The sequence below is a fragment of the Salmo salar genome, chromosome 01 (assembly GCF_965601325.2).
Source record: "Salmo salar chromosome 01, fSalSal1, whole genome shotgun sequence".
NCBI lineage: Eukaryota > Metazoa > Chordata > Actinopteri > Salmoniformes > Salmonidae > Salmo > Salmo salar.
Window position 1 is genome coordinate 126,644,944 of NC_138291.1, and position 22,557 is coordinate 126,667,500.

At 42.7% G+C, this 22,557-nt stretch overlaps 1 protein-coding gene across 1 annotated transcript in view; it reads left to right on the top strand.

The window, feature by feature from the left end:
* The first annotated feature begins 379 nt into the window (after positions 1 to 379).
* The window catches only part of reep3 (receptor accessory protein 3), a 109,651-nt gene continuing 87,473 nt past the window's right edge, over positions 380 to 22,557 (top strand). The window contains exons 1-3 of the mRNA NM_001140381.1: positions 380 to 465; positions 18,522 to 18,594; positions 21,919 to 21,995. Coding sequence (NP_001133853.1) covers positions 434 to 465; positions 18,522 to 18,594; positions 21,919 to 21,995 — 182 coding nt within the window. The 5' untranslated portion in view covers positions 380 to 433. The remainder of the gene's footprint in view (positions 466 to 18,521; positions 18,595 to 21,918; positions 21,996 to 22,557) is intronic.

Here is a 22,557-nt window from a genome sequence, read left to right on the forward strand (position 1 = left end):
CCAGGCACTTCTGTCCAATGAGATAAAGCAGGAGGAAGGTCTATTTGATCCTCCGTCACCTGGTGTGGAGCGTCTTTCTGCGTGCCAAGCACAGACATAGGAGAGGTGAAGGAGTTGGACCCGAAGGAGTTGGACCCAAAGGAATTGGACCCAAAGGAGTTGGACCCAAGCTTCAATAAAATAATTTAAACACAGCTATCTAAGTCATAACTTCTCGCTTTATCCGATGGCTGCTTTAACTTAGATTGTGAAACAACACGTTTTATTATTTTTCAAAGTCATGGTTGAGAAGATAACTCGTAGTTATTAACTTGTTACCCTACGGGAGTGTTTTCCGGTGTTTACCACCACCCCGGTGTAGCGGTTACCTCTCCGGCCCCTGGGCCTCCTCTCTCTCTCTCTCTCTTCTGCCTCTCAACAAACCTCTGGAAACATGGTGTCTTGGATGATCTCCAGAAGCGTTGTGTAAGTTAAGGGCGAATTTTATATTGTATTTTGCTGAAATGATGATCATTTATAACTTTTTCTTTTAAAGGTGTTTTCTATAGCTAGCTGGAGAGGTAACCAACGTTACAAGTTTAGCTAGCTAACCAATTAGCATGCTAACGCTAATGTTAGCATGGCACTTTAAATTACTTTTAAGCAAAGCAATTTATCTTATTGTATGGTATTCATTTAGAAGTTATATATTTGTAGAAGTTATGTAAAAAAAAATCTAACGTTATAATTTTGTCAACATTTTAATAAGAACTATTAGCTAACGTTAGCTAGCAAGCTGTCTTAACGTTAGCTTGTTGTTGTTTAGGTTTCTGGCCCTGTAAGAGTTGTACCATTGGGATGTTGTTTAGCTACTTGTTAACTAGCTAGAGGCAGGTCAGCAAGTCAACTTATACTGGCTGGAAACTAGTTAGTTAAGTTAGTTGGCGCTGCTGTGTGGACTGGGGGTAGGTTTAGTGGTAGGATGTTGTTTCGGGTGAAGTTTGTGGTGTAATTGAAGCACGGTATGTGGTGCGGTTCGGACAAAAAGTTGGATTCAAATTCAGTTTATTTGATAGCGAAGGACACATTTCACTTTACGTCAAGTAGAGTTCCTAGAGAGAATACATATGTCTTTGCTGACAGGAAACTATTTTTTGTTGTTGTAAAACCGGCTAAGTTATAATGTGGTAGGGTTATTTTCTGTCGCCGTCCACCAGAATAATGCACAACTCAAGTAACCCAACCAATACAGACTCCCATGACTACTAGTTAGCTTGCTGAACCACACAAGTATGTGAGACCAGATGATGGACGAGTTTGTACATTTTAGAGAAAGAAAACGCCCTAGTTTTTTTTAACTCTGAGTTCCCCTCACAACTCATGGTCCAGTACAATTACATAACTGTACTGTAGGCTACAGTACATGGAAGGGGGGAGACTGCGTCAGGTGTGATTGGGAGAAGAGACAGCACAGTATTTACAGTCTACTCAGTGTCATGTTCTTCCACTGTAGACGACACTGGACATGAGTCACTTGTAAAGGCATCCTGTCAATGCTTCAAAACAATCAGACAATTCATTTAAAAGTAATACATAAGTGAAAGCATTAGATAGCATATGTTCTAGTCTACAGGGCTAGCCATATGCATTAGATAACACATGTTCTAGTCTACAGGGCTGGCTAGCTAGCTAGCCATATGCATTAGATAACACATGTTCTAGTCAACAGGGCTGGCTAGCTAGCTAGCCATATGCATTAGATAACACATGTTCTAGTCTACAGGGCTGGCTAGCTAGCTAGTGTCGTGTCTTTGGGGGTACCATTAAACGGAGATATGTTTATCAATTAGCTCCCTGTAATTATTATCACGCGATTAAACTGATTAATCGTTTAATTGTAATTAACTAGGAGATAGGGGCACCAAGGAGAGTATTCAGATTACAAAGCTATAATTTTCCTAATATAACTTTCCTGTACTATAATATTCTATTCTATTATAGTATAGGCCGATTATCCTCTAGTTTAAATGGTGTATTTACCTCTAGTCCAGTCTCATCCCAAACGTCGTAAATTGTTATATCTGCACGAACCCAGTCTTTACTAAAATCATCCATACATCAATTGTCTTAAAATCATTTATTTACTACACTAAGTAATTAACAGAAAAACATACAAACAGTAATTATCGTCACAAAGGATTGGTATCGGAATGTGCCCTTGTTGGCTAAACAGGCAGGTTGGCCTGTTGAACAATGGATCATAAACGGTCAGGCTAAGAAGTTACACAGAGTTCATTAATATTAACAATTGACAATTGAAGGCTCACTCATTCGGGAACAATTGCAATCAATATATATTTACGCTCAGTGTGTCGTCGTTCTTTGTTGGAGAGTTCGGTTCTGTTGGGAAGTTTTGTCCGCGTTCTCTCTCTCTCTCTCTCTCTCGGTTAGAATGGATCATCATCGAATGGTTGTTTCGTTGGTCTTCGCGTTCAATGATATAATTTACTTAGCTGCAGACTAATAATTAATATCAAAGACTTGTTCTTATTCTGTCAGTATCGATAGTCTAAAAATTAACCACGTGGTATGGTTCACTTTCAGCAGAGGAATTGGAAGGTAAAACCTATTAGCCAACGGAGTGTAGGCCTGGTCTGAGGAAATGTAAATCAGGGGGTGTTTTATAGTGCCCATAGAACAGCTTGTCAAATGACGCCTGGTCCTGTATGGGTCCCTGGGGGCGTGCCTATGACTGAGTTAGATTTGGTTACAGAAATACAATTCTATCACATTACATCAGTACAATAGCATCTCAAAGTCTTACAAAAGCTTTATCCTTATTAATACATTCCATACACCCATATGATGCAAGTCTTAAGTTAAGTCTATTATATAAACAGTTTTATGGTAATATGGCTATATTGTCTCTTCTGAGTATCACAAAATTGTACCAAGCGGATCAGTTCGTAGCTGGATTCTTCACCAATCTTCCATACCTTCTCCAGAACACAAAATGTCACTTGGCTCTCCAATTCTATGAGTTGGAAGAATTTCCTTTGTCTCTCTATGGGCCATGTGGCCAGAGACTCTCCTGGAATTTTAGAGTTTTCACGACCCTTTACACACAGGGTCGATTGGGGGGGTGGGTAGGTTGGGTGGTGGTGCAACAGGGAGGGGGTCAACTGTCCTCCCTGTACCAAAAGAGGCCAACGTCATGACACTAGCCATATGCATTAGATAACACATGTTCTAGTCTACAGGGCTGGCTAGCTAGCCATATGCATTAGATAACACATGCTCTAGTCTACAGGGCTAGCTAGCCATATTACGCTGCAGACAAGTTAACTTGGCAGGTATGGTCTGCCTGTATCCACGTTTAGCGTTTACAGTTCTAAGTCTGAAGTCTTGAGAGCAGAACTAGGCTCAATGCACTGATTCTGACCTCTCTTCCTGTCTGCTTTCACTGAATCAAATTAACCTGCCATGTGGTTGATCACATGATTTTAATTCACCAATGACAAAAATAACTTCAAGGTACTGGGGCATGTATTGTAGAGCCTTCTTTAAGTGGTTATTACAGTTATTTAACCACGTTATGGTTTAGTGGATTATCTTGTCTCCCAAGTCACGGTGAACCTTGTGTAAAACCAGTTTTTCCAGACTGCTGTGTGGCGTTGGCTGGGTCCTTTTCATACCTTTCCATAGGTTAGTCATTTCCATAGGTGTGTTTATGAGTGATTTGTTTTTGAGGCATCGTGGAATAGGAATGTGAAATGAGTCATGTAATATACAATGGACTCTACTCACTTATGGATGATTTACAATTGTTTACATCAATGGAAATGTTGCGGGCTAAATTTTTAGTTTTTCTAACTACACTGAACAAAAATATAAACGCAAAATGCAACTATTTCAAAGTTACAGTTCATATAAGGAAATCAGTCAATTTAAATAAATAAATTAGGCCCTAATCTATGGATTTCACATGACTGGGAATACAGATATGCTTCTGTTGGTCACATATACAGTGCCTTTGGAAAGTATTCAGACCCCTTGACTTTTTCCTAATTTTTATGTTACAGCCTTATTCTAAAATTACTTTTTTCCGCTCTCATCAATCTACGCACACTACACACAATGACAAAGCAAAAACTGGTTTTTAGACATGGTTGTTAATTTATATTTAGAAAACTAATTTAGTCAGTACTTTGTTGACCCAGCGACTACAGCCTCGAGTCATCTTGGGTATGACGCGACAAGCTTGGCACACCTGTATTTGGGGAGTTTCTCCCATTTCTTCTCTGCAGATCCTCAAGCTCTGTCAGGTTGGATGGGGAGCGTTGTTGCATAGCTATTTCCCCTCAATCCTGACTATTCTCTCTGTTCCTGCCACTGAAAAACATCCCCACAGCATGATGCTGCCACCACCATGCTTCACCGTAGGGATGGTGCCAGGTTTCCTCCAGACGTGACGCTTGGCATTCAGGCCAAAGTGTTCAATCTTGGTTTCATCAGACCAGAGAATCTTGTTTCTCATGGTCTGAGAGTTCTTTAGGTGCCTTTTAGCAAACTCCAAGTGGGCTGTCATGTGCTTTTTACTGAGGAGTGGCTTCCGTCTGGCCTCTGTACTAGACAGATGGCTGGTCTCAGACGATCCCGCAGGTGGCGAAGCCGATGTGAAGGTCCTGGGCTGGCGTGATTACATGTGGTCTGTGGTTGAGGCCGGTTGGATGTAATGACAAATGATCTAAATTGACGTTGGAGGCGGTTTCTCTGGCAGAAGCTCTGGTGGACATTCCTGCAGTCAGCATGCCAATTGTATGCTCTGTCATCATATCTTGGCAAAGGAGAAATGCTCCCTGACAGGGATGTAAACAAATTTGTGCACAAAAATATGCTTTTTGTGTGTATGGAAAATGTCTGGTATCTTTTTATTTTGGCTCATGAAACATGGGATCAACACTTTGTTTTTCTATTGTTTTTACTTCTACTGGAACGTTGTCATTTTAGTGTGGATAATGACCAGGACAGACCTGGTTATAAATGCCTGTAATTTTTAACGCATCTTTCTTTTCCCCAGCGCAGTTAATCCTAAACCATGCCCTGTTATTCAGAGGGCTGTTCTACAATGCTTTGAGTGCTCTCCAAGTCTCCAAGTCAGGAAGTGAATATCGCGTAGCGTAAAATTTCAGTCACTGATCAATAACATTTGCACTTGTATTTCAAGATTGAAAAATATAGTAACATAATGACGTGGACCGAACTAGCCATTAAACATCCCTTAACGCTCAGACAGATTCAATGACTGTAGCATAGTGTATTCGAATGATTAGCTAATAAATATTAGAGAAATTATTATAAAATAAGCATATGCTTTTAACCCGATAATAGACGACTAATGATAATATAACAACTTGAAATACCGACCTTGTAACGTTGAGTAGCCTCTGTTAACTAGTAACGTTGTGTAGCCTCTGTTAACGAGTAACGTTGAGTAGCCTCGGTTAACTAGTAACGTTGAGTAGCCTCGGTTAACTTAGCTGACCTTCAACTGAGGGAATTCAGCAGAGTTCTCTGAGACATTTTTACAACTTATTGAAACTCTGAAAATAAATACATGGGCAAATGATACCAAACATGGTGATAATAGGCCTGCATTATGGTAGGACATGATGATGGTAGGCCTGCATTATGGTAGGACATGATGGTGATGATAATAGGCCTGCGTTATGGTAGGACATGATGATGATGATAATAGGCCTGCATTATGGTAGGACATGATGATAATAGGCCTGCATTATGGTTGGACATGATGATGGTGATAATAGGCCTGCATTATGGTAGAACATGATGATGATAATAGGCCTGCATTATGGTAGGACATGATGGTGATAATAGGCCTGCATTATGGTAGGACATGATGGTGATAATAGGCCTGCATTACGGTAGGACATGATGGTGATAATAGGCCTGCATTACGGTAGGACATGATGGTGATAATAGGCCTGCATTACGGTAGGACATGATGGCGATAATAGGCCTGCATTACGGTAGGACATGATGACGATAATAGGCCTGCATTATGGTAGGACATGATGACGATAATAGGCCTGCATTACGGTAGGACATGATGATGATGATGATAATAGGCCTGCATTACGGTAGGACATGATGATGATGATGATGATAATAGGCCTGCATTATGGTAGGACATGATGATGATGATGATAATAGGCCTGCATTACGGTAGGACATGGTGATGATGATAATAGGCCTGCATTACGGTAGGACATGATGATGATGATGATAATAGGCCTGCATTATGGTAGGACATGATGATGATGATGATGATAGGCCTGCGTTATGGTAGGACATGATGGTGATAATAGGCCTGCATTATGGAAGGACATGATGGTAGGCCTGCATTATGATAGGACATGATGGTAGGCCTGCATTATGGTAGGACATGATGATGATGATAATAGGCCTGCATTATGGTAGGACATGATGGTGATAATAGGTCTGCATTATGGTAGGACATGATAGTGATAATAGGCCTGCATTATGGTAGGACATGATGGTAGGCCTGCATTATGGTAGGACATGATGATGATGATAGGACTGCATTATGGTAGGACATGATGATGATGATGATAATAGGACTGCATTATGGTAGGACATGATGATGATAATAGGCTTGCATTACGGTAGGACATGATGATGATGATGATGATGATAATAGGCCTGCATTATGGTAGGACATGATGATGATGATAATAGGCCTGCATTATGGTAGGACATGATGATGATGATAATAGGCCTGCGTTATGGTAGGACATGATGGTGATAATAGGCCTGCATTATAGTAGGACATGATAGTGATAATAGGCCTGCATTATGGTAGGACATGATGGTAGGCCTGCATTATGGTAAGACATGATGGTGATAATAGGCCTGCATTACGGTAGGACATGATGATGATGATGATGATGATAATAGGCCTGCATTATGGTAGGACATGATGTTGATAATAGGCCTGCATTATGGTAGGACATAATGGTAGGCCTGCATTATGATAGGACATGATGGTAGGCCTGCATTATGGTAGGACATGATGATGATGATAATAGGCCTGCATTATGGTAGGACATGATGGTGATAATAGGCCTGCATTATGGTAGGACATGATGGTGATAATAGGCCTGCTTTATAGTAGGACATGATAGTGATAATAGGCCTGCATTATGGTAGGACATGATGGTAGGCCTGCATTATGGTAAGACATGATGGTGATAATAGGCCTGCATTACGGTAGGACATGATGATGATGATGATAATAGGCCTGCATTATGGTAGGACATGATGTTGATAATAGGCCTGCATTATGGTAGGACATGATGGTGATAATAGGCCTGCATTATGGTAGGACATGATAGTGATAATAGGCCTGCATTATGGTAGGACATGATGGTAGGCCTGCATTATGGTAAGACATGATGGTGATAATAGGTCTGCATTACGGTAGGACATGATGATGATAATAGGCCTGCGTTATGGTAGGACATGATGATAATAGGCCTGCATTATGGTAGGACATGATGATAATAGGCCTGCATTATGGTAGGACATGATGATGATGATGATGATGATGATGATAATAATAGCTCTGCATTACGGTAGGACATGATGATGATGATGATGATGATAATAGGCCTGCATTATGGTAGGACATGATGTTGATAATAGGCCTGCATTATGGTAGGACATAATGGTAGGCCTGCATTATGATAGGACATGATGGTAGGCCTGCATTATGGTAGGACATGATGATGATGATAATAGGCCTGCATTATGGTAGGACATGATGGTGATAATAGGCCTGCATTATGGTAGGACATGATGGTGATAATAGGCCTGCATTATAGTAGGACATGATAGTGATAATAGGCCTGCATTATGGTAGGACATGATGGTAGGCCTGCATTATGGTAAGACATGATGGTGATAATAGGCCTGCATTACGGTAGGACATGATGATGATGATGATGATGATAATAGGCCTGCATTATGGTAGGACATGATGTTGATAATAGGCCTGCATTATGGTAGGACATGATGGTGATAATAGGCCTGCATTATGGTAGGACATGATAGTGATAATAGGCCTGCATTATGGTAGGACATGATGGTAGGCCTGCATTATGGTAAGACATGATGGTGATAATAGGTCTGCATTACGGTATGACATGATGATGATAATAGGCCTGCGTTATGGTAGGACATGATGATAATAGGCCTGCATTATGGTAGGACATGATGATAATAGGCCTGCATTATGGTAGGACATGATGATGATGATGATAATAATAGGCCTGCATTATGGTAGGACATGATGATGATGATGATGATGATGATAATAGGCCTGCATTATGGTAGGACATGATGATAATAGGACTGCATTACGGTAGGACATGATGATGATAATAGGCCTGCATTATGGTAGGACATGATGATGATGATAATAGGCCTGCATTATGGTAGGACATGATGATGATGATAATAGGCCTGCGTTATGGTAGGACATGATGATAATAGGCCTGCATTATGGTAGGACATGATGATAATAGGCCTGCATTATGGTAGGACATGATGATGATGATGATGATGATGATGATGATGATGATAATAATAGGCCTGCATTACGGTAGGACATGATGATGATGATGATGATAATAGGCCTGCATTATGGTAGGACATGATGTTGATAATAGGCCTGCATTATGGTAGGACATAATGGTAGGCCTGCATTATGATAGGACATGATGGTAGGCCTGCATTATGGTAGGACATGATGATGATGATAATAGGCCTGCATTATGGTAGGACATGATGGTGAAAATAGGCCTGCATTATGGTAGGACATGATGGTGATAATAGGCCTGCATTATAGTAGGACATGATAGTGATAATAGGCCTGCATTATGGTAGGACATGATGGTAGGCCTGCATTATGGTAAGACATGATGGTGATAATAGGCCTGCATTACGGTAGGACATGATGATGATGATGATGATGATAATAGGCCTGCATTATGGTAGGACATGATGTTGATAATAGGCCTGCATTATGGTAGGACATGATGGTGATAATAGGTCTGCATTATGGTAGGACATGATAGTGATAATAGGCCTGCATTATGGTAGGACATGATGGTAGGCCTGCATTATGGTAAGACATGATGGTGATAATAGGTCTGCATTACGGTAGGACATGATGATGATAATAGGCCTGCGTTATGGTAGGACATGATGATAATAGGCCTGCATTATGGTAGGACATGATGATAATAGGCCTGCATTATGGTAGGACATGATGATGATGATGATGATGATGATAATAATAGGCCTGCATTATGGTAGGACATGATGATGATGATGATGATAATAGGCCTGCATTATGGTAGGACATGATGATAATAGGACTGCATTACGGTAGGACATGATGACGATAATAGGCCTGCATTATGGTAGGACATGATGATGATGATGATAATAGGCCTGCATTATGGTAGGACATGATGATGATGATAATAGGCCTGCGTTATGGTAGGACATGATGGTGATAATAGGCCTGCGTTATGGTAGGACATGATGGTAGGCCTGCATTATGGTAGGACATGATGGTAGGCCTGCATTACGGTAGGACATGATGATGATGATAATAGGCCTGCATTATGGTAGGACATGATGGTCATAATAGGCCTGCATTATGGTAGGACATGATGATGATGATGATGATAATAGGACTGCATTATGGTAGGACATGATGATGATAATAGGCCTGCATTATGGTAGGACTTGATGATGATGATGATAATAGGACTGCATTATGGCAGGACATGATGATGATGATAGGCCTGCATTATGGTAGGACATGATGATGATAATAGGCCTGCATTATGGTAGGACATGATCATGATGATAGGCCTGCATTATGGTAGGACATGATGATGATAATAGGCCTGCATTATGGTAGAACATGATGATAATAGGCCTGCATTATGGTAGGCTTCATGCTAGGAGCCGTGAGCGTGCGGTGGGTGTGCTGTCAGAGATTACAGTTTATTTTAACATTTTTTTTTACCAGAACTGGGAAAGTTAATCTAAAACAGAATGTCAAGGATTGTGTACGGGTGTCTTTTTTTTCAGCTGCATGCTGCTAGTGAGGCCCCATTTTCACACAATTGTTTCAAGAAGCTTCTCTGCAGGCTCTGTCTCCTTCATGTTCAAGGTTTATGGAGAAATATTCCTCCTTCCCTGTATGAAAATACTACGGCCTGCTCTATAGACTATCTACTAACACTAGCTCTAACCTTCACCCTTCTCCTAACCTTCAGTTTAACACGAACCCTAACCTCTTAACCCTTATCCTAAGCCTAAACTTAACCCTAGCCTTAACGTTAACCCTTATCCTAAGGCTAAACTTAACCCTAACCTCTTAACCCTTATCCTAAGCCTAAACTTAACCCTAGCCTTAACGTTAACCCTTATCCTAAGGCTAAACTTAACCCTAACCTCTTAACCCTTATCCTAAGCCTAAACTTAACCCTAGCCTTAACGTTAACCCTTATCCTAAGGCTAAACTTAACCCTAACCTCTTAACCCTTATCCTAAGCCTAAACTTAACCCTAGCCTTAACGTTAACCCTTATCCTAAGGCTAAACTTAACCCTAACCTCTTAACCCTTATCCTAAGCCTAAACTTAACCCTAGCCTTAACGTTAACCCTTATCCTAAGCCTAAACGTAAACCTAGCCTTAACGTTAACCCTAGCCTTAACGTTAACCCTTATCCTAAGCCTAAACTTAACCCTAGCCTTAACGTTAAGCCTAAACTTAACCCTAGCCTTAACGTCAACCCCAAGCCTAAACTTAACCCTAGCCTTAACGTTAACCCTTATCCTAAGCCTAAACTTAACCCTAGCCTTAACGTTAACCCTTACCCTAACCGTTAACCGTAGCAAGTAATTGCTTATCAACAGGTAGTTTGTTCATAGTATGACCATCCTGTAATAAAAACAATCCAAATACTATCCAAATAAAGCGTGACCCAATGATTGTGTCCCAGAGACCTGACCGTGGGGTACCAGGGACGACAACTTCTCCTTCGACATCAGCAAGATAAAGGAGCTGATGGTGGACTACAGGAAACGGAGGGCTGAGCGTGCCCCCATTCACGTCGACGGGGCTGTAGTGGAGCGGGTTGAGGAAACGGAGGGCTGAGCGTGCCCCCGTTCACGTCGACGGGGCTGTAGTGGAGCGGGTCGAGGAAACGGAGTGCTGAGCATGCCCCCGTTCACGTCGACGGGGCTGTAGTGGAGCGGGTCGAGGAAACGGAGGGCTGAGCATGCCCCCGTTCACGTCGACGGGGCTGTAGTGGAGCGGGTTGAGGAAACGGAGTGCTGAGCACGCCCCCGTTCACGTCGACGGGGCTGTAGTGGAGCAGATTGAGAGCGTCCACTTCCACTGTGTTCACATCAATAACAATCTATCGTGGTCCAAACACACCTACGCAGACGTGAAGATGGTACCCTCAGATCCTCAAAGTTCTTCAGCTGCAGCATTGAGAGCGTTTTGACTGGCTGCTTGATATCCCACCGCAAGGTACTACAGAGGGTAGTGCGTGCGGCCCAGTACATCCCTGGGGCCAAGCATCCTGCCATCCTGGACCTTTATACCAGGCAGTGTCAGAGGAAGGCCCAAAAAATTGTCAGACTCCGGCCACGCTTGTCAAAGACTGTTTTCTGTTTCCGCACGGCAAGTGGTATCGATACACCAAGTAACCGAAAGATCGCTGGTTCGAATCCCCGAGCTGCCAGTTAACTCACAACAACTGCTCCCCGGGCGCCGACAACGTCGATGTTTGTTTAAGGCAGCCCAGTCAGAGGGGTTGGGTTAAATGCAGAAGACTCAGTTTGGTTAAATGCATTGTTGTACAACTGACTAGGTATCTCCCTTCTCATTTCGATTTCTAACTAGTTAGTTCAGGAAGCTATTTGAACTATTCAACTACCGCATTTTGCACTAACTTGTATGACATCATCACATACGCTGCTACTCTGATCTGTCTCTATATTCCTAGTTACCTCAATTACCTGGTACTCCCTGTATATAGCCATGTTATTACCTGGTACTTCCTGTATATAGCCGTGTTATTACCTGGTACTTCCTGTATATAGCCGTGTTATTGCCTGGTACTTCCTGTATATAGCCGTGTTATTGCCTGGTACTTCCCGTATATAGCCGTGTTATTGCCTGGTACTCCCCGTATATAGCCGTGTTATTACCTGGTACTCCCCGTGTATAGCCGTGTTATTACCTGGTACTCCCCGTGTATAGCCGTGTTATTACCTGGTACTCCCCGTGTATAGCCGTGTTATTACCTGGTACTCCCCGTGTATAGCCGTGTTATTACCTGGTACTCCCCGTGTATAGCCGTGTTATTACCTGGTACTCCCCGTGTATAGCCGTGTTATTACCTGGTACTCCCCGTGTATAGCCGTGTTATTCATTGTGTATCTATTATTACGTTTTACTTTTCTATTATTTCTCTATGGTCTTTCTCTCTGCGTTGTTGGGAAGGACCAGTCAGTCAGCATTTCACTGTTAGTCTACACCTGTTGTTTACCAAGCATGTGACAAATAAATAAAACAAATAGATTTTATCAACTCCAAACATGAAATTGCTTCTGAGTATCCTGGAGATTATAGCTAACCTACTGCTATCTGGGGGGGGTGATGGTCTGATGGTCTCGTGATGGTCTGGTCTGATGGTGATGGTCTGGGAGTGGTGATGGTCTGATGGTGATGGTCTGGTCTGATGGTGATGGTCTGGAAGTGGTGATGGTCTGGTCTGATGGTCTCCTGATGGTGATGGTCTGGGAGTGCTGACTGAACTCAATACGCTCTAAACAGTCATTTCATTACACTACCTAATACAGCTGAATATACTGTAGGCAGCCTGTTGATATCCTACAGGACAGATCCTGCTCAAACAGAAAAACTTGGTGAGGTGTAATAATATGAACAGGCTTTATAATTAGTCCACAATTTTTTAATGTAAAGCTAAGTCGTTGCTGTCCAGTAGGAAGGGATGTTGTTGTTTTCTTCCCAGTATAAATCTACTTCCATGGTGTGTCTACCTCCTGCTGTCTGTGTTGTGGGTGGCGCTAAATGAAGCTGATTTTTTTAAAGAACAGCAGCCAAATTAAGGAGAAATGGCACCTATTAACTAAGCAGACCACCATTTTAATTTAACAAGTCGCTGTTACATGAAGGACTTTTTACAAATTCCTTCCTTCCTTCCTTTCTTCCTTCCCTCCCTGTTGTGAGGGAGTATGAGAGAAAGGACTGTGTGAGTACAGCCTTCCTTCCTTCCTTCCTTCCTTCCTTCCTTCCTTCCTTCCTTCCTTCCTTCCTTCCTTCCTTCCTTCCTTCCTTCCTTCCTTCCTTCCTTCCTTCCTTCCTTCCTTCCCTCCCTCCCTCCCTGTTGGGAGGCTGAGAGAAAGGACTGTCTGACTACAGCCAACCAGGACTTTTCTTAGAGCCCCTGTGTAGCTCCTCTGCTGTTTCTATGGCAACAGCTAAATAAACTCTGTTGGAGGCGAGTGAGGTGGGTCCCTGGACAGAGGCCATGAAACGCACAACGAACAGGAAGAGAATTTCACTCTTATACGCTCACCGGACAGTTTATTAGGTACACCCATCTAGTACTGGGTTGGATCCTCCAGAACGCTGTGAATTCGTCAGGGAATCAATTTTTATAAAGGGACCTTGAATAAAGAAAAACCTTGGAATAAATGGATATGTCCAAACTTTTGACTGGTACTGTGTGTAAAGAGATTTCAGTTTTTATTTAAAAAAAAACAGTTGTTGCTTTGTTGTATATGTGGTGTTGTTGGAGGGAGGGGCACTATAAACATTTAGAGTACGGCTGTAACGTAGAAAAAGTCAAGGGGTCTGAATACTTTCCGACTGCATTATACATACGTACGTACATACACACATACATACACACATACATATACATACGTACGTACATACACACATACATACACACATACATACACACACACATACATACACACACACACACATACACGCACGGACACATACATACATACATACATACATACATACATACATACATACATAGTGACTCCTCACTGCAGCCCTGTCTCCGATCAGGTCAGAGAGAATCCTATAGGGAGTATATATAATACATGGACTATATCCCATATGGCAGCATTCCCTATATAGTGCACTACTTTTGGACCAGGGCCCCATTGGTAGTGCACTACTTTTGGACCAGGGCCCCATGGGTAGTGCACTACTTTTAGACAAGGGCCCCATGGGTAGTGCACTACTTTTAGACCAGGGCCCCATGGGAAGTGCACTACTTTTAGACCAGGGCCCCATGGGTAGTGCACTACTTTTAGACCAGGGCCCCATGGGTAGTGCACTACTTTTAGACCAGGGCCCCATGGGTAGTGCACTACTTTAGACCAGGGCCCCATGGGTAGTGCACTACTTTAGACCAGGGCCCTGTCGTGTCTTTGGCTATGCCGGATTAAGTGATATGACATGCTAACCTATAAAATTCTTTCTCTAATTAATATTACCTGATTAAGCTAATCATGTAAATGTAATTAACTAGAAAGTCGGGGCACCACGGAAGAACGTTTATAGAGCCGTTATCTTCCGAATAAACTCTTAACCTCTCTAGGCTAACAGCCACTTGCAGCCTGTGGCGCGATTTTCAAAACTTTAAAAATCCTATTACTTCAATTTCTCAAACATATGACTATTTTACAGCTATTTAAAGACAAGACTCTCGTTAATCTAACCACACTGTCCGATTTCAAAAAGGCTTTACAACGAAAGCAAAACATTAGATTATGTCAGCAGAGTACCAAGCCAGAAATAATCAGACACCCATTTTTCAAGCCAGCATATAATGTAACCAAAACCCAGAAGACAGCTAAATGCAGCACTCACCTTTGATGATCTTCATCAGATGACAACCCTAGGACATTATGTTATACAATACATGCATGTTTTGTTCAATCAAGTTCATATTTATATCAAAAACCAGCTTTTTACATTAGCATGTGACGTTCAGAACTAGCATACCCCCCGCAAACTTCCGGGGAATTCGCTAACATTTTACTAAATTACTCACGATAAACGTTCACAAAAAGCATAACAATTATTTTAAGAATTATAGATGCAGACCTCCTCTATGCACTCGATATGTCCGATTTTAAAATAGCTTTTTGGTGAAAGCACATTTTGCAATATTCTAAGTACATAGCCCAGGCATCACGGGCTCGCTATTTAGACACCCGGCAAGTTTAGCACTCACCATAATCATATTTACTATTATAAAAGTTTGATTACCTTTTGTTGTCTTCGTCAGAATGCACACCCAGGACTGCTACTTCAATAACAAATGTTGGTTTGGTCCAAAATAATCCATCGTTATATCCGAATAGCGGCGTTTTGTTCGTGTGTTCCAGACACTATCCGAAATAGTAAAGAAGTGTCGCGCGCATGGCGCAATTCGTGACAATAAAATTCTAAATATTCCATTACCGTACTTCGAAGCATGTCAACCGCTGTTTAAAATAAATTTTTACGCCATTTTTCTCGTAGAAAAGCGATAATATTCCGACAGGGAATCTCCTTTTCGGCAAACAGAGGAAAAAATCCCAAAGGCGGGGGCGGTCGGGGTCACGAGCATAAGCCCAGTGTCCCTTGATCGGCCACTTGAGAAAGGCGATAATGTGTTTCAGCCTGGGGCTGGAATGACGACATTCTGTTTTTTCCCGGGCTCTGAGCGCCTATGGACGACGTGGGAAGTGTCACGTTAGAGCAGAGATCCTTAGTAAATGATAGAGATGGAAAAGAAGTTCAAGAAATGGTCAGACAGGCCACTTCCTGTAAAGGAATCTCTCAGGTTTTGACCTGCCATTTGAGTTCTGTTATACTCAGACACCATTCAAACAGTTTTAGAAAATTTAGGGTGTTTTCTATCCATATGTAATAAGTATATGCATATTCTAGTTACTGGGTAGGAGTGGTAACCAGATTAAATCGGGTATGTTTTTTATCCAGCCGTGTCAATACTGCCCCCTAGCCCTAACAGAATACTTAGTCATATTTTATATCGATAGCAGTCAATATTAACCCTTATCTTATTTTCAGTCTCATAATGAAAGTTGTAAATTCTTGGTTATCTTCACGAACCCTGGCTAACAAGTTGAATCAGCAATACAAAATTGGGTTTAATTATTTATTTACTAAATACCTAACCTAATCTCACACAATTACAAATACACCGAATACAAATGTCATACATGATGGCTGGTTACACAAAGGAAAGGGGGTTGGGCTTGAATGAAAGAGCGGGAAGACTTAGGAACAAAGAAACAGCAGCTATGCTATCGTAAATACATTATCTTATGCATTCTAAATTACTGCCCATTTGGAAAAGGAAAATGCAATAAATATTTACTCTGAGCTGCGCTTCGGTAGATTGGTCGTAGATGCTGGCCGGGTTGGCCAACAGATCTTCCTGTCCTAAGAAGAATGTCTCTGGTGGTACATTGGATACGTGGTGGTATCTTCGTCTGTTTGTTAGACTGGATCCGTCGTCCGTCCTTTCCTAGCCCACGTCTACAGCGGCCGCTGCTAACTCAACGGTTAGGAAGTATCACTTCTGTAGTGAAATAAGCTCAAAGTTCATACCATTCCCCACCAAAGCTCACGCCGAGGTTGGCTTAGTTCTGTACTTGACATGTGTGTCCTTCTAACGTAGAGGCTGCAGACCTCGCGTACTGGAACATGGTTATCTTTTCGTCAAAGGCTTATATAGTGGAGATGGGGAAGGATGTGTTTCATCGTTTATAACCCCTGTCTCTTCACAGGGGTGGGCCACTGATCAAGCAGGGCACTTTCCTTATGAAAACCCAATTCTCTCATTTGGAAGCTAAAATTACATTTAATCTCCTAACAAACAATTTCAATATCAAACATTTCAATTGCATAACAATTCCATGTTACTCTGATAACTAGAGGGTGTGTACTTTCTCAGGTACAGTTTATGTCGTCCTGTCATCAGTCATAATGTCTCAGATGACAACCGAACTGACATCCATACTCATTACGTTCCCAAGCATATTTCCAACTGGTTTTATTACCAAAATATGGTTCCTTTTCTCCATTTGTTTGATGTTCCCAGACTCTCTATATTTAACACAGGCTATTCAAGTCCTTCAGTAGGGTCAGAAAGAGAGGGGAAGGGAGAAAGGTATTTATGGGGGGGGTCATAAACCTTACCCACAGGCCAACGTCATGCCAGCCCCATGGGTAGTGCACTACTTTAGACCAGGGCCCCATGGGTAGTGCACTACTTTAGACCAGGGCCCCATGGGTAGTGCACTACTTTAGACCAGGGCCCCATGGGTAGTGCACTACTTTAGACCAGGGCCCCATGGGTAGTGCACTACTTTAGACCAGGGCCCCATGGGTAGTGCACTACTTTAGACCAGGGCCCCATGGGTAGTGCACTACTTTAGACCAGGGCCCCATGGGTAGTGCACTACTTTAGACCAGGGCCCCATGGGTAGTGCACTACTTTAGACCAGGGCCCCATGGGTAGTGCACTATAAAGGGAATAGGATGCCATTTGGCATACAACCATGGTATGGGTCATCCACCTACTGGGACGTGCTGGGTTGGGGGGGGTTCTCTTCCTGAGTCCTCACTGAACCCAATACCCCCTCACTGAACCCAATACCCCCTCACTGAACCCAATACCCCCTCACTGAACCCAATACCCCCTCACTGAACCCAATACCCCCTCACTGAACCCAATACCCCCTCACTGAACCCAATACCCCCTCACTGAACCCAATACCCCCTCCCAGAACCCAATACCCCCTCCCAGAACCCAATACCCCCTCCCAGAACCCAATACCACCTCCCAGACATGCCTGGACCCCAAGGATGTAAACGAAGAGCACATGTTGGATCAAAAAACAGTCACAGCTCCCCCTATGTATAGGGAGTGGTAATGCATCCTAACGCCAGGCTACATGGAGGACAACAGGAAACTCAGGAGGCTGGTTTAGTACAGTCACAGCTCCCCCCGTGTGTAGGGAGTGGTAGTGCATCCTAACGCCAGGCTACATGGAGGACGACAGGAAACTCAGGAGGCTGGTTTAGTACAGTCACAGCTCCCCCCGTGTGTAGGGAGTGGTAATGCATCCTAACGCCAGGCTACATGGAGGACGACAGGAAACTCAGGAGGCTGGTTTAGTACAGTCACAGCTCCCCCCGTGTGTTGGGAGTGGTAGTGCATCCTAACGCCAGGCAACATGGAGGACGACAGGAAACTGAATGTGTCCTTTTGTGTTTTCTCTTGGTGGTAAATGATTTGCCTTGACGCTGATAGTTTCATATTTCTCTGGTCTCTACACAGGCTCGTCTTCGGGACCCTGTATCCTGCATACTATTCCTACAAAGCAGTGAAAACCAAAAATGTCAAGGAATATGTAAGTACAATGTCCCTTATTTCAACATCATTGATTTCATTTTACTAGTGTGTGTGTGTGTGGGTGTGGGGGGTTCCCCCAAGGGCGTAAGACGAGGGTGTGTCTTCTATGAGTTTGAAACGCAGCCCGTGTCTAGTCTGAAGGTATTGAGAACAAGTCTAGGCATGTGAATGGGAGTTGACTGCCTATGACTGGAACAAACACATTGTCATGCCTATCTGTGGAGACGTGCTGCAGGCTGGGCTCCTGTCCTCACTAGAATAATCCAAGCAGGGGCCTTACAGGAATGCTATATTGAGCGTGTGGCCAACAGCTTTTTAGGAGAGGTTCTTTATGAGGATATCATCTGTCTCCTCTGCTCAATTTCTTTTTTTTTCTTCCTTTGTTTACTTCATTCCACGCAGATAGGGCTGTGCGGTATATTGTATTTTACTATAGACAGGTATTGATTTATTTTTATTTTTTACGTTACCTTCTATAACGGTATTTCAATGTTTTGGTTTGTTAAATGTGATACGCGGTGTGTAACGTCCATGTTTATAGTTTACTACGTTAGTTGAGTCCTCTCTCGCTATCCTAGCCCCGCCCCGTACTCAAGGAGCGTGTTTGTTGTCTCTTGACCACGAGACGCATGCGTTCAGTCTTGCATGCATTCAGTCTTGCATGCGACTCCCAACTGTTTGCCCAAGTGTTCTGATCTAAATCGCAAGTCAAATCGCTATTGCAACGTTTGGTTAAAAATAAGGCCTAGATTATTTGCCCGTATCGTGCAGCCCGACATGGCAGTGTGGAAATTATCTCAAATGAGTGCAGGAAATTCAGAAATGTAAATTGGTTGAAGTTTATTTGAACAATCAGAATGGAGAAAGACCCAATTTGAAATCACTTAGAATGTATGGGTTGTCACACTCCACTCATAAAGCATTATGATATTTTTGGCGTTATATCTCCCAGCATGCACCAAGACAACTTCTTTTTAAAGAATTGTGTTGTCGTATTATTGCCTTTCCCAGTTTCATAGACACGGCATCATATCTATCAAGGCAGAATAATTGTGTTGTGTCGTATTATTGCCTGTCCCAGTTTCATAGACACAGCATCATATCTATCAAGGCAGAAGTGGTGTTTTAGTAGTATTTTATTAGGATCCCTAATTATCTGTTTTCCAAGGCAGTGGCTGCTCTTCCTGGGGTCCAAACAGGAACCAGAACACCACAAACGGAATGAATGCATAATATTCATAACACTACATACAGTGCATTCGCAAAGTACTCAGACCCATTTTTCCACATTTATTTTTTTGTTACGTTACAGCCTTGTTCTAAATTTGTTTAAATAAAAAAAAATTCTTTGTCAGTCTACACACAGTAACCCTATAATGACAAAGGGAATACAGGTTATTATAATTTTTTGCAAATGTATTTGTGTTCAGACCTTTTGCTCTGAGACTTGAAATTGAGCTCAGGCGCTTCCTGTTTCCCATTGATCATCCTTGATGTTTCTACAACTTGATTGGAGTCCACCTGTGGTAAATTCAATTGATTGGACATGATTTGGAAAGGCACACACCTGTCTACACTACTGGTCAAACGTTTTACAACACCTACTCAATCCAGGGTTTTTATTTATGTTTTTACTATTTTCTACATTGTAGAATAATAGTGAAGACATCAAAACTATGAAATAACATATGGAATCATGTAGTAACCAAAAAAGTGTTAAACAAATCAAAATATATTTTATGTTTGAGATTCTTCAAAGTAGCCACCCTTTGCCTTGATGACAGCTTTGCACACTTTTGGCATTCTCTCAACCAGTTTCACCTGGAATGCTTTTCCAACAGTCTTGAAGGATATTCCCATAATATGCTAGGCACTTGTTGGCTGCTTTTCTCTGCGGACTCTGCGGTCCGACTCATCCCAAACCATCTCAATTGGGTTCAGGTCGGGTGATTGTGGAGGCCAGGTCATCTGATGCAGCACTCCATCACTCTCCTTCTTGGCCAAATAGCCCTTACACAGCCTGGAGGTGTGTTGGGTCATTGTCATGTTGAAAAACAAATGATAGTCCCACTAAGCCCAAATTTAGGCACACTTAACCAGCATGGCTACCACAGCATTCTGCAGTGATACACCATCCCATCTGGTTTGGGCTTAGTGGGACTATCATTTGTTGTTAGATAAACATTAGCATGTGTTGTTATACTGGGTCTCGTGATCAGGGAACGACTGGAGCCTTCAGACCTGATCTTAGAAGACCTTTTCACAATGAGGAAAGGACTGGCACTCGCACCTGCGAGTTAAGACGTTCTGTTATCAAGTCTTACACTTTCTAGATACTAAATGTACAAGTAAAAAAAGTGTAGGACCTACGTAATAAGACTGTTGTCATTCACGGCAGTAACTGGGACATGTGGACTAGTGTCAAGATTTGAAAGTTTAATTTCAGTAGATCCTCCAGTCAGACTTTAACTGGCTGGGTTTGGTTGTAGAACACATTTCAGAACGTCATGACTGTGGTTACACTCGTATTTAAATGCACAGTGAACGGCAGACTAGTAATTGAGAAACCTCTCCTGAAAATTGCCTGGACAAATCACGCTTCGTGTTGTTGCTCTTTTCATAGTTGCTTGTTTGTTCTGAAGTAAATACAAAGATCAAAATTATGTAACTATCTGTAGTTAGGACTACACAAACAGATAGGACTGTAGTTAGGACTACACATACAGATAGGACTGTAGTTGACTGCTGAGCCCATGTAAAGTGAGAAGTACTTTTATACTTATTTTTTGTTGCCAGTGCCTTGTATGTTATTAAAAAAATATATATATTTTCAACAACTGTATTTGAGAGAGAGAGACACCGCCTACCAAACTGATTGCAGCCTTAAGGCCTGGTGTGTGAACAAGGCTTTAGTTACAAATGAGGAATATTCTAGCTGGAACAAGTTGACGTCTCATTTCTCAGAGCCCGTGGCTTGTTGGCTAGGTATCTCCTCTCCCAGAGTCTGTCTGAGAGGGAGGAATGCTTGCTTTGGATGGGAGCCTGTAGTGTGCAGGCCTGTTGGCCTGTAGCCTGTAGCCTGCAGGCCTGTACTGAGCTGCTCCTGCCTTATTGCAGGGTTCCCTGGTGCTTCTTTTTTGGACATAAAAGACTGTAAAACACCAGCCAATCAGCTCCCAGTGATTTTTAATTCAGGAAATCTGTTCCAAAGTATTCCCATCCATAATAGAGAGATATATCCTATCTCTGTTGTTCCAACAGGTGTATGTCTAGCATACTGTAACATGTAGAAAGTGTTGACCATCTCTCTCTGTTCCAACAGGTCCGCTGGATGATGTACTGGATTGTGTTTGCTCTCTACACCGTAGTGGAGACCATCACAGACCTCACTGTAGCCTGGTAAGACTGAATACAGACCTCACTGTAGCCTGGGGAGACTGAATACAAACCTCACTGTAGCCTGGGGAGACTGAATACAGACCTCACTGTAGCCTGGGGAGGCTGAATACAGACCTCACTGTAGTGGAGACCATCACAGACCTCACTGTAGCCTGGTAAGACTGAATACAGGCCTCACTGTAGCCTGGGGAGGCTGAATACAGGCCTCACTGTAGCCTGGGGAGGCTGAATACAGGCCTCGCTGTAGCCTGGGGAGGCTGAACACAGGCCTCGCTGTAGCCTGGGGAGGCTGAACACAGGCCTCGCTGTAGCCTGGGGAGGCTGAACACAGACCTCACTGTAGCCTGGGGAGGCTGAACACAGACCTCACTGTAGCCTGGGGAGGCTGAACACAGACCTCACTGTAGCCTGGGGAGGCTGAACACAGACCTCACTGTAGCCTGGTATGACTGAATACAGACCTCACTGTAGCCTGGTATGACTGAATACAGACCTCACTGTAGCCTGGTATGACTGAATACAGACCTCACTGTAGTGGAGACCATCACAGACCTCACTGTAG